Here is a 17,187-nt window from a genome sequence, read left to right as displayed (position 1 = left end):
TCAGTGCTTACTTGCAGCAAGCTTATATTAAAATGTAATTTCTTATTTCTTTCTTTTGTCTCACAGAGGCTAAAAAGGGAAATGCCATCACATGGAACCAAACTGTAGATCCACAGATGTCTAACTTGAGCCATCCTGCCAGTCCCAAGCCAGCAGGAACAGACTGGTATCCTTCACATAGACCATCCCCTACACCATGAAGACATTTTACCAGTGGGTTTGGCAGCTTATGCGGCTCACAGAGCTGTGCCAGGGCTCTGAGGAAGCATCCTGGCCCCAATTCTGGAGGATACCTTGCTCTGCTCAGATTCTTCGCAGTACTGTGCCTCTGTACTGTACAGAGGTGTCGCCCCACCTCTTCTCTCTAGGCCTCCTCCCAGTGCAATCCTTTCTTCTTCCCGCACATCTTATTCTTTTGCACATGAGTAATTAAATTCATTTCCCTTATCTATGTGCACTCCTTGAGCTTGTATTGAAAGGAATCAACACCTCCCAGTCTGAGCACCTGACACCACAGTGCCAGCAGCATAAATTCTGTTCAAATCATGAAGCCCAGGAACAGCTTAGTCTGGTTAGAAAGGATCTTCACGTATGGATCATGTTCAGTGCAAACCCAAACTTTCATGGTGGTATGGTGTCAGTCTGTAACTGTACCTACAGCTACTCTAAACTTTCACGCCTTGCTCAAAAACACTGTACCAGAGTGCTCATCACTCACTCAGACAACCTAAAGATACCTCTATAAATTAATGAGACATACTTCACTTTCTAATTTTAATGTCAATACCTTCTGGCTATATTTTAATATACTATTACTGCATAAATTGTGTGAGAATGCCATATCATTTTGGGAGGTCAAGCATGAGGACATCATACATTATGTTTATTTGCTGAATTCCTGCATAACTCAATATACCAAATATTATGGCTATCATTTGTATCATTTGACAGTGTTCCCATGAACTAGATAATGCACTTCATCCCTATGACTTTATGCTAATATTAACCCAATCCATCAAGTTATATAGGCTTTAAAAAAATTTAGCTTTGACAGTTTCTGTGACTGGACTAAGTCAACGTCCTTTACTCAGCACAAGAACATGAAGCTCAAGGCCTAAAGCTGGTGCCATTTTTGAAACGTTGCTTCCCTGAAAACTTAAAGTACAGTCTCAGCCCAAAAATATTCCTTGCGTCTCCCTTCCAGACATGAGCAACTAAGACATGGCAACCTTGGCTTTCCCCAGTAAGTCAACTGACTTCTAGGTTTCAGAGAATGCTTGCTCAGATATTTGCCTGCACTGCAAGCCAAATATACCAGATCTAACTCTGATCCAGAAGCTACGTACTCATGTTAACACAGAGTACAGCCCAAGTTAGCAAGCTTTCAGCTTGGCTTATTAACTGGGGTTTAACACGATGCTAACTCTGCTTCACAGCTTTGATACAGGAGCTGGCTGCACCTTGCTGGCTTAGAGAACAGGTGGAGATGATCTGTAAATGCTTGTGTCCGACCGCACAGATGTGACCTGCTTTATACTTGTAATGCACAAAACCAGCACTTTTTTTTGCTGCCATCTGGGTCCAGAAGACCCAGAACATAACTTAGGTCCATCTTTAACGCAAACAATTAGCATCTAAATCGAACCATTAACAACGGCTCATTGAATAAAAAAAATACTGATCATCATGTCTAGTGTGGTAACTGAGATGAGTATCTGCCATGAAACATGACCATGTTTCAGATGGTCATAAAAGCTTTTGGTTTAAAAAACAAGCTTTTTTTCAGTGACGTAAAAAGATTAAGTACACACAGTTTATGGCCTTCCTATAGGTCTGCCTGGAAGTAAACTTTATGTAGTCTTTGAATTTCCTCAGGAATTATTCCATAAAGATAATGCCTGGCTCATACTTACAAGTACTTCTGCTTTGCTGCTCAGTCCTTTTCCATAATTGTCAGTTGCAATGACCTGAAACTTGAAATAGGATCTTCTCATATTTTTGAACAGCATAGCACTTTTTATTAGCCCTGTGTAAGCTTCAATCACAAAACCTTCTTTACCATCCTTGATTGGAGGAATGATGAGTCTGTATTGCATGGCACTGTAATTCCCAGTGTCTTTATCATCAGCCTAATAGGAAAAAGAAAACAAGCAGAGGCAAATAAAAAAAGTAAATATGCATGCACAGAATCATTAACCTTGTCCTTTAAATAAAGCTGCATATTGGTCCAGCAAATTTCTTCCACTCTAACGTTTAAAACATTAGATCCCGGAGAGCAGATATCACTGTTACTTTAAATGGTTCATTTAGCTTTGCTGCATACAGTTTTGCTTTTCCAGCAATTTCTTTCTCCTGTGTTGGCAATAAACTGCTCCAAATAAAAAGAAAAAAGAAGAAAAATATAAATGGACTTTCAAGTCTGCAACAAACTGAACAGGTAAGAACAGCTTAATTCTGAGAAACTTCCACTGCCAAATATTAAATATCAAAGAAAAAAAAAAAAACCAGCAATGCATTCACAAACTTACACAAAAATGTCCTCCCTCTTCTGAGAGACATTCTGCACCCTCATTGATTAAGCACATGTATTTTTGGAGTAATTTTATCCTTTTTTATTTAAAAAAAAAAAAAAAAAAAAAAAGGATTGAGTGGCATTCTTGCGATGCCACACAATGGACCTGATGTACGGACCCAGTGTAGGACACAAAGCTGCCCTGGCATTCTCCCATTGCTGAACTGCTGCAGAATTAGGACGCAGTCCTGGCATCAATTAGGCATCCCCGGGAGCTATGTTATTTCACCTACCTTGTGCCTGACAACCCTGCGTAGCCCCGTTCTGGCCTCTTCCGACCTACTCCTTTGCACAAATCATGCTCCTGTATTATGGCAGTACCATAATTCAGATGGGAGTGTTTTTGAGGACCCTTATAATGCCTTCATGTGCTCTGTCTAGGAAGGGGTCAGCGAGATAGTAGCTAATTACCACCTGTACATTTGCTCACTCATTAGACTTGGGCACTGCCTCAGCATCTGGGACACTTCAGCATCTATTAGCAGGCTTTTATCAAAACATTGGCACGACTTCTTAAACCTGTGGCTTCAGCTAATGCTGGAGAAAAAAACCACCCTTAACTTCAAAAAGGTGCAGGTCTTTGTGTAAAATCCATAATTCACCATGCCTTAAAAACAAAAACAATAATCACAATCTAGTCAGGGTTTATGGCAGTGTGAAAAGTTGTTTACCACGATACACCATTGCCATCTAAAAAAGCATTATCTGCGCAAGGTCATTAAGCCTTCAACAGATGGCCATTAATCATCATTAATTGTTTCCTCACCATCAGTGAACAAGATCTATAAGGTGGAAACTTTTACTAACTCCTGTTTTGTCTTTATTTTCTGATAATTTTCAGGGAATACCAGTGAGGAGATACAACAAGCGAGTCTATGCAGCACAGTGATTGCATTATGCACCATCAAGAGATACCCGTGCCAGATGAATGATCCAGGTACTCAAAACTGTATGAGCTTTCCATGCTACTCTGACTGCTATCAGACCAGACAGAATAGATAAAACTATACAGCGCTTAAGTGATAATATCTGGGCTGGTTTAGCTAAAGATAGCAAACGTGTTTCACATAGCACATCAATGTGCTGCAGAGCTGCCCAAAAGATGAGCTCTCTCAATGACACTGGCTGTCACTCATCACAGAGACAGAACTGTTTAAAACGGTCCTTGCATCCTTTGTAAATGTTTTGTTTTCCTCTAAATTGGCAAAGCTTTACCTGGCTTGGCTACAAAAAGCATAAATATAAAATGTGTTGAAGTGCTTCTGTTCTCTAGTTCTATAGCTTTTTTTTAAGGTTTTTAAAAATCAAGATTACTACCTCTTGGGTGATCTCAAACCCCCTTATATTAGCACTTTTAGGAAAGATGGGGAAGGTTGAAAGTTTTCTGAAATTTACCTCGTTCTGTCAGTCAATAGGTAAAGATATCGGTGAGCTTTTCCAAAGCACTCCTGCTATCCAACTGGCATGGGTGACTACAACCCCAAAACATCACGGAGCCAGCAGACAGGAGCTTGACAGGTGGATTTTCAGGACTAGGCTCATTTTTGGCTTTCCTTTTGACAAGTAAATTGCTGAAGGAACAAATAAATGTGAAGACATGCTATATGGTGCAAGGAAACAAGGAAGTGGCTGTACCTAAAAATCAGGTTGATACGCATGTGGTAACAGTCATCACTATTTGAGAGCTAAATGTCAGTGCTCAGCACCGAGCTCAAGTCAGCCCTTTTAAGAAGTGCATAAATACCTGAATTGCACAACAGGTTACCTTCATTCCTCCAGCAACCTCACCAACTTCAGTGACCTTACTGGACTCTTACTCCCACCAGTGTTTCATCTGATGTATTCTCAAATTAGCGTGTTGTGGTGGGTTGATCTTGGCCAGCTGCCCGAGGCCCACCCAGCTGCTCTCTCACTCCCCTCCTCAACAGGACAGGGGAGAAAATAAGATAAAAAAGCTCACGTGTTGAGATAAGGACAGGGAGCTTATCAATCACTATCACAGGCAAGACAGACTCAACTTGAGGAAAATTAATTTAATTTACTGCCATATAAAATAGATTTGGATGATAAGAAACAAAGACAAAAAGTAAAACACCACCTCAGCTGTGCCTGGCCATGGGGCTGTTGGAACTGTTTGTGCCTGGCCCAGGGCAGCATCGGCCTCTCCTCACAGAGACCACTCAGCCCCTGCCTGGGCACAAGCACCCTGTAAACATCCAAAAATCAAATATTTCACTTCAAGTATCTGTTCTTAACCAAATGCAAAGGAAATCTTAAAATTACAACTATGAGATTCCACGTGATTACTATTACTACTAAAATTACTATTACTAAAGAAACATGTAAAACCAGCATGATAACAGAAATAAAACATCCTTGAAAATATGCAAACTGTAGGTTACAGAGGCATTCAAAGTAGCTTCTCTTGGTGCTTTTTGGATCAATTTTGCCTATGTGTTGTAGGAGAGCTTTACATCCTCCATGTACTCAAAAAAGAGATCAGGAAGCCTCTGCCTGTAGTAGCAGGGGATAACATTCGGCACAATCCATCCAGAAGACCACCTCCATGCTGCTTGAGAGATAAGAAGGAAACCTCTTTGGCAATGATTTTATGGTAATGCAGAGCGGCTAACTTTTAAAAATAAACACTTCTTTGCCTCATACCTAACAAATCACTGTATGCGTGCATCTAAGACCAGGCAAGTACAGGTTGTACAACATAGCCCAGTTTAAAGCCACAAACAACATAGGAAAGATCAATCTGGCAAAAACCACTGGCTTATCCACACTCAACTTTGCATGTTGATAATGGAGCTGGCAAGGGAAAAAAAAAAAGTAATTCCTGTAACCCCACACGGCATGTGTTTTGGCACATGAGACACAGAGGCACAGGTAGTAGAGCACTATCTGATCCGGCTCCTTTGGGGTCTTCACCATAGCGAGACAGGACTTACAGCAACTGCCAAACTGCCACCTAACTGCCAAAGGCTCTCTGGAGGTGCCCTGAGAGATGAGCACTATGTCCTTTCAATAAAAAGCCAATTTCTTTGTTAAAATGGACTTATTAGATTGGTTCAGCTGGGCTATAAGCCTATCATTTTTTTAATATTAGCAAATTCTATCTCAACAGAAAGATATGACTTTTAACAGTATTTTGTTTCAATAACAACAGAAATCAATTTCACCTTCAGTATTTCACGCTTGTGTATGTCTGCAACTAAGGACAAACAAAATTTGGATCCAAATTAGGATATCAATATTGCAGGCACAAGCATTAAATAAAGTCAGCCTTTCTGAAAAAACATCACACTAGTGTAGTTGCTTAGAAGGAATGGTATGATAAGTCTTGCAGCTGAGTTTAATGCATGAAACTCCAGTGAAAGAGGCATTTTGAAATTTTAAGCATGCAGCCTCTAAAATCCTGGAGTTCAGATGCCCAAAGCTGGTAGGCAGGCTGTAAGTTAATTTTCAGAAGTTCTGAGAACTCAGTGGCACTCCAGAGAAATTGATGGCCTCAGTGTATCATTACAGTTCAGGCTATTTCCATCCCAGAAACCATCTACATGCAGATTAGCAAAGCCAGGTGCAAAACAGCCTGAGGAACTCGGAAAAATCATCAGATTCCAATTTCAAATATTTTAACTTTGTTGTTTCCATTCCCCCCTTTTCATCACTATTTATACTTTGATCAAACCTAACGACACTCGGTGCAACATTCAGCTTTGCAGGACCACCAGAGAGAGCTTGTGAGCTGCTGACATTAGTGTAGCAACTTCTTTAATACAGAGTAAGGACGTTTGCTATTCTTGTAATTTGTCCTGAAGGTAAATATTTTTGACACTTCATTAGGAAGAGATATACGATATCTCAAGAGTTGCATTACGACTGTCAAAGAAGAGAGGGAGCTATACTTAATATTACAGCAGTGTGTCCTCCTTTTATTATGTGCAAGAAATACAGATGTCTCCTAAATTCTGCTATGATTGAGTACCGATAAATATGTACGATTTTAGGAATTACCAGGCCAAACTCAACCTTCCTGTAACTGAGCGTAAGCGTGCCCACACAATGGAGTTTCGTTGGCATCACTGTGTGCTGCCTCCAGCCCTTACCCATCCTCTCTCACGGAGGAAGAGGTGCAACTGCTGGGGTGCTCCCTAACCCCACCACAAAAGCACATTACACCAGCCAGGTATCAGCTCAGATATGCTGCTCTAGGCCTTAACATTGAGGGTATTTACCACGAAGTCATTAACAGTTATTTTTTGTAACTTTATTGGCAGCTATCTCTCTTAGAGCAAAAAAACCAGTAAGCCAAGCGTTCTCAGTGACTACATCTCCTATACATGGACTGCCAGCACAACTCGCAGCAAGTCATTAGAAATATTAAAATTCCTGGCACTGCAGAGGCAACAAAGAGACGGACACTGTCAGTGCTGGGTTCGCTCTCAGATAAGCAATGTCTAATTCAGCCCAGCACTGCAGCGGCAATGCGATGAAGGGTACAGCTGCTTTGCTGCCAACAAAAAGTGCTTTTAACACATCAGTTGCCTTAAAACAGAAAGGGAGCAGAAGGGTACTTTGTTTGGTTTGGTTTTCAGCTTTAGGAGGACTGAGAGGGGAAAAAAGTGTTAGCTTAAGTATGGAAATAGATAGGACTCACTAGAGCTGAGTCAAGCTGCATGTCTGGAAGACAAGAGATGAAAATATATGAGCTGAAAACTAGGAGTGATAGAGATTCCTTTAGTGGTGCTTCTGTAACCAGCTACAGTTTGTATATATATGTTTTTTCTGGTGTAACTAATTAACACAAGACTTGGGTTGCGTTTGAGCACTTCACACAGAAGCTGTCCCTAAAGGCCATCCAAACATCTCACAGCTAAGAATTTAGTGGAGAGAGGTCTGTAAAGGACAGTAAGTTTGAGGAGCAGGTGCCAGGAGATGCAAAGCTACAGTATTCTGAGGCAGTCTGTGGCAAAAACAAGCTGATGACCACGAGTGTGAAAGTGCTAGAGACAGGTAACAGTGTAAAAGAGCACAGTGGTGAAGAAATACAGAAAAAAAAGAAAAACTGCAATAGCTGTAACAAACTTACTAGCTTGAGTGCCTGTAAATCACAAAGTAAAACCGCCTCTAAAACAGTACAATGGCAGATGTGGCTTCAGAACTGAAAATATTCAACAATCTGTAAATTCCTACCAGCAAAAATGGTCTTGTTCTAAAAGCTATTTTATGTGCCAGCAGCTGACTGGAAACAGTTGAACCTGCCATCTGCTTAGTGGCACTCAGCTAGGAAGAAGAAAAAAAATCCAACAGCCCATTCCCATTCATTTTACATGCCCTGTTAGCATCCTCAGGCTCATGATTAAGTGTGACCCTGCTAGGGGGACTGGAAAACATTTAAAATTAACAATTGCATTTAACTCTAAGCAGCTAGTTTGAATTTAGCTCACACTGAGAATGATAAAAACTGTAATCGTCTGATGATTATGCAATAGCTTCAGGAGCTACGGCTAACGAAGATTTTAATGCTCATCCCAAACAAGCCACCAAACATGTCAGCCCACTGGCAATTTTGGTGACAGTATCAGAGTGTTATTGCCACATGGCATTGCTTTCACAAGACTCTCCGGGTGAGGGGATAAGTGCCCTACCATAACACTGTGATTGTGCGGCCACATAGTTGCGCCTCACACTGCAATATTCCCTGCGGAAATGTGCAGATTTGAGAAATGTCAAATAATCACCTTTCATGAGGGCTGCACGGAGCCAAAGAGTAATTAATTTACACTTTAAATGCATCGTTTGTTAGGCATACTTACAAAGGTACTACAACAAAGAGGAAAAGAACGGACTCTGCTAAGCATATTGCTGATCACTGCCCCAGACCACTCCAAGTAAACCCCAGCTCCACGGAAACTTCTGAGAAATACAGTTAGTAAGAAAAAACAGGGAATGAGAATTGTTCACTTTTTCCTCCAATGGTGTCAAAAAACCCAAGGTGTGGAAACATGGATCAATTTTGATAGGCTGTCTTATCAGACAAAATGTTGAATAAGAGGCATTCCCAAACTTGTATTTTGAAAAAAAATTAGAAACATTGGTTTTATGGGATTTTCCTGCTATGCCAATAGCAGCTAGTGCTCGATACAGTAGGTTTATGAGTATGTGCCGTGAGGGAGGGCAGACCACGCAGCTGATCCTCCATGGGATGAGAATGATCCAGCATTGCAAACACTCCAGGCATACTAACCCCTTCCAGCCCCTGTAGGAGGTACTTTACTCTGGAAGGCATGTGCAGGACTAACAGTCTTAAAAATGTTAGAAAATAACATAGTAATTGAAATAATCTAATATTACATTTGAAAAAAATCACGAAGGGTAGTAGTTTTTCTGAACACTGCCAAGGGAAAACAATGGTACTGTTTTTTATAGTAAAGAGTTTAGCAAGCCAACATATTACCTCAAGATATGTTCTTTGAAATAAATTACCTGTGTGCTTGGAATTACTGTAATATTATTCTTAGCAGGGCAAGCAGCTTCTTGTCAGAGGCCAGATGTTATAGCAGATGCACATGTTTGAGGGTGTGCTGTTGTCACTGCAAATAGACTTCAAAGTAGATTTTTACTTCTACCAAGTATGTTTTCTCCCTACAGATTACTCTCTGTGATTCATAAAGCATATTTTAACCAATAAAATATTATGACTGGAAAAGTAGTTCATTTTTACAAAGAAGCAGTTCTCTTATATACATGCAAAAGCAAAATTAGAGAAGGGAAAACTTTGTGTTTCACAGCAGAATGCTGTCTCAAGGTGCCGAGGATTGACTCTCACTTCTACAGAACTTGCCACTGTGAAGATTTACCTGTCATCCCAAGGAAAAAGGAAATACCAAAAGAAATCTAGAGGTTATAGGCATGAATAGAAAATAACTGGAGATTTACCATGGATAAATGCATCTGGGCAAAAAAGTAATCCCAGTATTCTCTCTATATGTAACACATAACCATACCCAGGAATTTTAAACATTTATTTTATCAATTGCTTTAGATCAGTATGCAACCGCTAAGATAGATTGCTTTCAAGGATTACGGTTAAGTAAAGAGTAATTCCTGTTCCCCTGTGTGTCATTAGGGTAAAAACCTGTAGCATAAAATGGCTTTGTTTTATTTTGCTGTTCTGTATATTAAGATATTCAAAGACTAATAAAGGATGAAGTTACATTATGAAGCCTATTGGAAAGGGGTACAAAATACAGAAAAGGTCTGAAATGAAAATTTGATCAACCATATTGTAAGAATCAAGTTTCCTTCAGGATGTAACTGCATTTCAGACTCCACTGGCTCCTATTATCATCATCAAACCTCTCTGCTGGCTTCATATTAGAGCCATTTCTATCAAATACAGGTCAGCCACTTCCAGAGACTGATTCACTGGCATTTATTTTGGCAAGCTTCCTTTTCTGCAAACATTTTCAGTAGAAAAAATACCTTTATAAACTGAGAAGTAATTCAGAAAAGAACCTCTCACTTTCTTTACTAGAATTAGCATCTCTGATATTTCCTCATTTAAATACACTTCAACAAACAAAACTAGAGATTAATACTGTAAAAGGAAATGTTTAAAATGAAAGGGCTAATAACACACTATTATAGTGAAAAGTCAATTCCTGCTAGTAATTTCCCTAAAGATTGTGTTCATTTTAGTTTTGTATTATAGAGCAGATTGAAAATATTGTGTATATAGCTAAAGGAAGTCTGGTTCTAATTCTGAGGGGAAAACCAGGAGTTATATGAAAATAGCAGTGGCAAAGCAAAATAACTAATTCTAATATAATGAAATGCAAAGCAAATCTCAAACCACAAAATTCATAAATTAGTAGTCATGAGTATTACATCTGGTTTTAATTAACACGTTCATAACAAAAAGCACGAAAAGGCCTTTGATCATGGAAATGGGCTCTTCTATACGTTGAAAATTCTGGGGGAAAAAAGAGAATTGCAGAAAAGGGCAGAGAGCATAAAAGGTTATTATAACACCAATCCCCATCAGGACTGTCCAACACCTGAAGCCTTCTTCTGAGCACCACCAGAACTGTAATTAAAGCAATTATCCAGCCTGCTGTTCCTGTTGTTCCAGCTGTCCCACCACTTGCAGGCCCAGCGCAATGGTTGCAGAGCGAAAGGGAAACCCAAATAACCAGCAACCAAGACGTCCTGCAGCTGTCCTACCACCATGGCTTCTGACTACCCTTTGGTCTTGCATCAAATCATCAACCTGGACTCAAAATATCTCATCTCTGTGTTGTATATCTTTGATAGCCTTGGGGGGAAATGAGTAGGCTTAAAAAGACAGCTGTGTGACATTGCCTGTAGATTTGAGACACGATAATCAGCCTCAGCTATCATTTCAAGAGAAATGGTATTTAACACAGCTCCACATTTCCTGTTGAGCTATTAGCAACATAAACATAGTCTTTAAGATACAAGGACTAAAGCCTCAGTTAAAAAGTGCCATTTGAATAAATATATTCCTTTTATTATTTTCTTAGAGCATTAGTACTTATCAGCTTTCAGAAGATGCTAGCCTCAAAACAATCATATTCCTATAGAATAATTCATATAGCATATCATTAACCAAATTAATTCTAATTAAAAGTGACTTCTTGATAATGATTTGTGGCATTCTGAGCTCAAGCTTCCTTTTTATCTAATTATAGAAATCTTTCTAAAAATCGAGAGCAAGACAACACATTACCCTATTCTAAAAGGATTTGCTATTCAAATGAATATATTCAAGAAAGCGGTTGCTGCTGCCAGCAAAATTGCTGCACCTTACAGAGCTTGGAGAAGCAATCTATAGTATTTGCCTTAGTCACATACGTAACTGTTTTGATGATGAGAGAAGTGTTTATCCAATATTTTATTGGCCTATTTGTCTCTAAACTCAATTTGTGTGTAAGATTATGTACTCAGTACTAGTTTTCTTCTCTCCTTGCATTTTTTTGGGTTTGGCCCCTGGCAGTTAGATTATTTCTTACTCCCAGTGCTACTCACTAGGCTGTATGGCATAATTAGTGCCAACACTGGGGTGCTTTACAAAATATTTTTCAAGAGGGGAAGAACCGTGCTTTGATGGGAAGGGTGAAATTTTGTTCAATCCACAGACTACAGAATGATTTAAGCAACTGAAGTTAAACATACAAATGTTAAGCAGTATATTTGTGATGAATTTATCTAAAAATGATTTATATAAATTGCTATATTAAAAATTAATGACTACAGCAAATCACTAAGTACTGTTAAAGAGGAACCAATTAGTGGTTGGGTTTTTTTTAATTTGAAAGCTGTCATTTTTGCATACGGCAATAAAGCTTCTCATCTTATTTTTATATAAATTACACTCATCAAAAATGAGTCATTCTTATGTGCCAATAACACTGTACAAAGAAAGAGAGGTAGTTGGAGAATAATTTATTAAATGCCAAAACGAGACAGAACTGGAGATCTGTCTACAGCTTAAGGGAGTGTCAGCAGGACACCGATTACCCAGGGCAAAGCCTGAGCAGAAACTGCCCTGCACACCCCCCTGGCTTCCTCTGGGAAGACGCAGGTGCACAGCTGGGAAGAGAGCTGCAGGCGCCTTAACTCATCCCTTGGCCTGGACAAGTGCTGGAAGAGGCCACTGAGGATCTTGGTGGGGTAGGGATCACCTGGAGGTGAGGATCTGGGCATAAACACAGCTGTTAATCTTATCCTGCAACTTAAGCACCTCTCAGTATTAACACCGACACTGTTCTGACATTTCAGACTTTTTCAACTATTGCAAAACTAGATACATTTTTAAAAACTTAAAAAATATTGTTTACCTCTTGCTTAATGTAACCCATATACTCTCTAAAATACAGACACAGTGAATTTCAACCCAGATTACAAAGTAATTTTTGAACCTACTTAGTATCTACACTGGTAAACACCTATAATTTAGTACTATCTAGCTAACGTCTCTCAGCTCATCTTTTCTATTTCCTATTTGATAAAAAGGAAGAATTGTATTAGCTTAAACTGCCACTAAACAATAACTGCTGGCAAGTGCCTGCCACTGTGATTATCATGCTTAACTGATTTAATTACCTCAATGGCAAAAAAAAGCAGGCATGCCCTGTAAATCACATCTAACTGCAGGAGCCATATCAATATCTAAAAACCAGCCATTCCGATCACTGCAGTTAACCCCCCCATCCATTGATCTTTTCCCACTCTTATTCCACCAACAGTGACTGGACAAAGCAAACCTGTTTGCACAGGCCTGCTCCAGCCTCTTGGCAGACAACAGGAGCTGGTTTAAAACTGTGTTAAAGCAGCTCTACGGTGTCCATAAAGACCCGCCCACTTGTAAAGCTGTCCCAGAACTTTGGCAGACTGAGCTCTCTATCGCTGCAGCCGTGCTAGTATGATCTCCCTCCTGGCCTTTGATGCTCAGCTCAGGAACATGTTGCAAACTTCAGGAAGCTGAAACTGAAGATATCTGAACATAACAAAGAACTGTGTGGTGTTCAATTCAAACCTCTGCTAAAGCCACACACAGCTTTGAGCTCGAGCTTTTAGGAGAAAGGAGAAGGTTTGAAGATGAGTCTTGGTTTTCTGCCAAGATACTTTCCTCAAAAACGGATGCATGGATAAATGGTAACAGAAACCAAACCACTATCTGGTTCTTGGGCTTAACATAAAATTCCAGATCCTGATCTTCAGATCTAAAAGGCTGAAGTAGATATAGGTATCCAGATGATGAGTTGTTACCTCAACTCAAGTATTATGTACTTAAAACCCCCCTTTGCTTTCAATGTAAGTAAACTAGCAATGACCAGCTTCTTGCAATAAATCTGACCCTTATTTTCAATCAACAATATCTCCTCTGCCACTCCAGAAAAAGTCATTGCTCACTAACAGAGCCAGCGCTGGTGTTTCCAAAATTAGGGCTTCCAGAAGCAGCATCCTCCGCGAGCCTACCCAAGGCCCTCATTGGGGAATTTTTATTGTACCCATTGAGGCAAATTAAACACACATTTGTGCTTAAAATATAAAAATATAATTAATGAATGTGATTTATTTTCTCTGAAAGTCTGCTAAAATATGGTTAACTAGTAAATTATGCTATAAAAGTTGTATTATACAAAACTTTTTGCTACAATATGAAGGCAATCAAACACAGTGCCAAATGGTTGCCTGCCCTTAATGCTTCCAACACTTGGGCAAGTAGGTCACCTCAAAAAAGGAGAACTTTGCTGTATTATATCACTTTCACATGAGAAAGTCAATGTAGGTGCTCACAATGTCAATTATCTTCATTTGTGACTTAAATATCTGTTTCCATGATCTATACTGTCTTTATGGTACATAACAGTTACGCAGTTGATGAAAGAGTCATGAGAAATATATCACCGTTAACTTGAGTTGCATTTTTATGACATAAAAGCAGAAGATGGATCCTATCTCACCTCTGATCAAGTGCTGTTTTTTGCCTTCTTATTTTCTCTTCACTGAATTGGGTTGTCCTCATTTCTCTTCTGATACGCCCTACTGTTTTACAGACTTCAGTTTATCCTCTCCCCTGTGTGATTTCTTAAGCATCTCACCTCACTTAGAGAACCAACCCTTAAGAACCGCCTCTACGGTTGGTTCTCACTCAGAGAACCAACCTTCTCAGCCGCCTCCGTACCAGTAAATGCCTGGTACAAAACAACGTTATGACTTACACCAGCCCTGTCTACTGGCGCAGGAACTGCCACAGTCATTAGGAGCATGGATATTCAGATGAAGGGATATAAAAATAAGGGCCTTGGAGAGTGATGAGTAGGAGTTGGTATTAAACATACACACGCAAACAATGATTGACAAAGAAAAGGTGGACTGGGAATTTTCAAACAACTGACTTGAGTATCCACATCATCCACTACTAATAGAAGTCTTCGACTTTCAGGTTTTCAAGCAAAATCTGTCACTTATAGATAAAAATCAAGAGAAAAAACAAAGAAGCTAGGAGTTAATCAACAGAGTTCCTACTGTACCTCTAGAATGCCTAATTTTGTTTAATACAAGGAAAACACTGGCTCAATTCAGAGTCCATTCTTTTTTTGGTAACAACAATCTTGCACTTTAATTTAAAATAAATGTTTTCTCCTTCCCTCAGGATAATGGAATGTACATAAGAAACCAATTTAAAAGTTAATGTCACTTCTACACATTTAGTACCTATTTATTGCTGGTATCTCCTTGAAGTACAGGGGAAAAAATGGCAAGTTTGGGTCCTAGTGTGCAGGAAGTGTTGCATACTTTTCTACAACGGTGACTGTACGGCATTGCTGTGACAAATAACATGACACTGTTCATAACTAGAAAATGTTGGTTCACTATGAGTCCCAATAACAATGATTTCAACAAATCTATAACATGCAGTTTTACATCTTTCAGTTGTAAAAATTCTCCTGTTAGTCAATACCATGTTCGAAGTCATTGTCAGTGACAGGAAGAATGAGAATATGCTGAGAATATAAGTTTCTTTTCAAAATTACTCAGAAGTCATTAAAAAATTAGCAACTATTAATGAATGCAGAAGATGAAAGCAAATGTATTTAAAACTCCTACTAAGGAGTTTTTTAGTAGAATAAAAATTTGAATAATAATAATAAAATGTAAATTCTAATAATTTTATTAGAATAAAAATTTGACTAATTTCTACAGTGCAAGCTATGCGTGTACTTTATTAATGTTCTTAAAAATTTCAACTTGGAAAACTACTCATTTAATTCTACTCACCTGAACTCTTCAAGAAAAGACATTAATTTGATTAATTCTTCTTAACACTAATTGGAATAGGTATTGTATTTAACTAACAGAGCAATTACATTTTTTTTTCCCCTAAAGGACAGAAAATAAGCTAACTAGCACCAACTGCTAAAAATGCTTGGTGTAGAATAAATTACAGCCTGATTTTCTGCAACAAGCACTTCTTAACTGTTTCTAATTTTACTTTAACTAAGCACACAGTTACGTTTGATGCCATCCACTAGTAACAACTTCTCTCTTATACCTTGTTCTGTTTTGCCTGTCAGCAGAGTCAGGGAGAATTCTGTCATATGTTTTAACAGAAGCAGGCTAGAGACATAAAATGGAAATTTCTTTTGTGTCTTCCTTTGTCGTCCTTTTCTGTCCTTTAATCACCTTTCTTGAGTCAAGTGTTTCTGAAGGGTAAATGCAGATTCCCCTCTTCATCCCCGAATACCCCTTACCTGTATGCCTGGCTCCTTCTCACATGCTTCTTGTCCCCTTGACTGACACACATGAATATCTGTGCCTAAGAAATCAGGAATGCCTCTTTGAAAGCCAGGTAGGATTTCACAGCCCGTTCAAATTTTGAATGATCAACTCAAAATGTAATTTTACATGTGTCTTATGTTTCATTTACTTTATGACACACATAACACTCCTTTATCTAAGTAACTTTGCTATTCACTATTCTTTATCTACTCCAGTATCTTTGTGCAGTTCTGTATCTTCAGCACTTCTAAAATTCATGGATTTGACACAATTTTGTTTCCTATTTTTCAGTATGCCAGGGCTTCAGTTTAAGGTTTGTATTGCCAGAAGCAATAACTGGCAAAATGTCTGGAAAAAGAAACATTAACAAAAATACTACCCCTACCTTCAAAACTCTGCTCAATTTTGGTCTGAGGTCACCCTAACAGCAACACTACCACAATTTCTTTAATTTGTGCATCTAGAATTTCCTTTTCATTGAATCAAGCAAACATCTGGTTATGTGTCACTATTTATTTTGTACAGAGTAGAAATCTGGTGTACCTTAAAACTTCAATACAGAAGATGGAGGAACAGAAATTTATAAAAGGAAATTTTGCAATTCATTTTCTGAACATATTATTTCCAACACACAATGCTGCTTTATTACTCACTTTGCAATTTCTTTATTTGCGTGCAAGTAAATCTTCAAAGTAAACACAGGCATTGCACATGCTAGATGACTTTTTTTGGCTTCATTTACAAAGTCTGAACTGAGCCTTCACAGTTGATGAAGTAGTAGTAAATAAACATGCCTTTTCAACAAGCATTCTGGGCTAATCGCTCTTTCCAATTACCAGCGCATCTCTTTAATCTCCTCTCATCATAATTCCTCCCTACACCTTCCCTTTCATTCAGGATTTCTACTTCTTTTAACCACTCAATGTTCCCCTAATAATGCTATGACAGAAGTTGCACTGACTTTGATCTGCCAACTGACCTTATCTGATCCGGTTCCCCAAATTATCCTGCAGGTTGGGCGCAGGTCTTTCCATCAGGCAACGTTTCATGCTGCCCGCTGAACAGCATCCTTTGCTATGCCAGGAACACACCTGGGGCAAAGCAGTATTAAGGCTCCTTCATGTTTTTGCCGTTGGGAGACTAGCAAGCACAAGCTCAGCCTTAGCACCATCCCAGGGCAGCGTGTACTGTGAAATTCCTGCTATGGCCTCAAACACAATCTGCCTGCAGAGGAAGCTGGGAAGAGTTGGCATAGGGCAGATTTATACACTATAATGTTCCCTTTCCAAGTTATCTTC

The 17,187-nt window shown here is 39.1% G+C and overlaps 1 protein-coding gene across 15 annotated transcripts in view; it reads right to left on the bottom strand.

Moving 5' to 3' along the window:
- The window catches only part of PCDH15 (protocadherin related 15), an 896,179-nt gene that overhangs the window by 47,519 nt on the left and 831,473 nt on the right, over positions 1-17,187 (bottom strand). For all 15 annotated transcript variants that reach the window (XM_076339474.1, XM_076339470.1, XM_076339471.1 and 12 more), the window contains one exon: positions 1,914-2,129. In XM_076339474.1, coding sequence (XP_076195589.1) covers positions 1,914-2,129 — 216 coding nt within the window. The remainder of the gene's footprint in view (positions 1-1,913; positions 2,130-17,187) is intronic.

This window comes from Aptenodytes patagonicus, chromosome 5 (assembly GCF_965638725.1).
Source record: "Aptenodytes patagonicus chromosome 5, bAptPat1.pri.cur, whole genome shotgun sequence".
In the NCBI taxonomy this organism is placed as follows: Eukaryota; Metazoa; Chordata; class Aves; order Sphenisciformes; family Spheniscidae; genus Aptenodytes; species Aptenodytes patagonicus.
The sequence above is the reverse complement of the archived record's forward strand: the minus strand, read 5'-3'. Positions and strand labels throughout refer to the sequence as shown.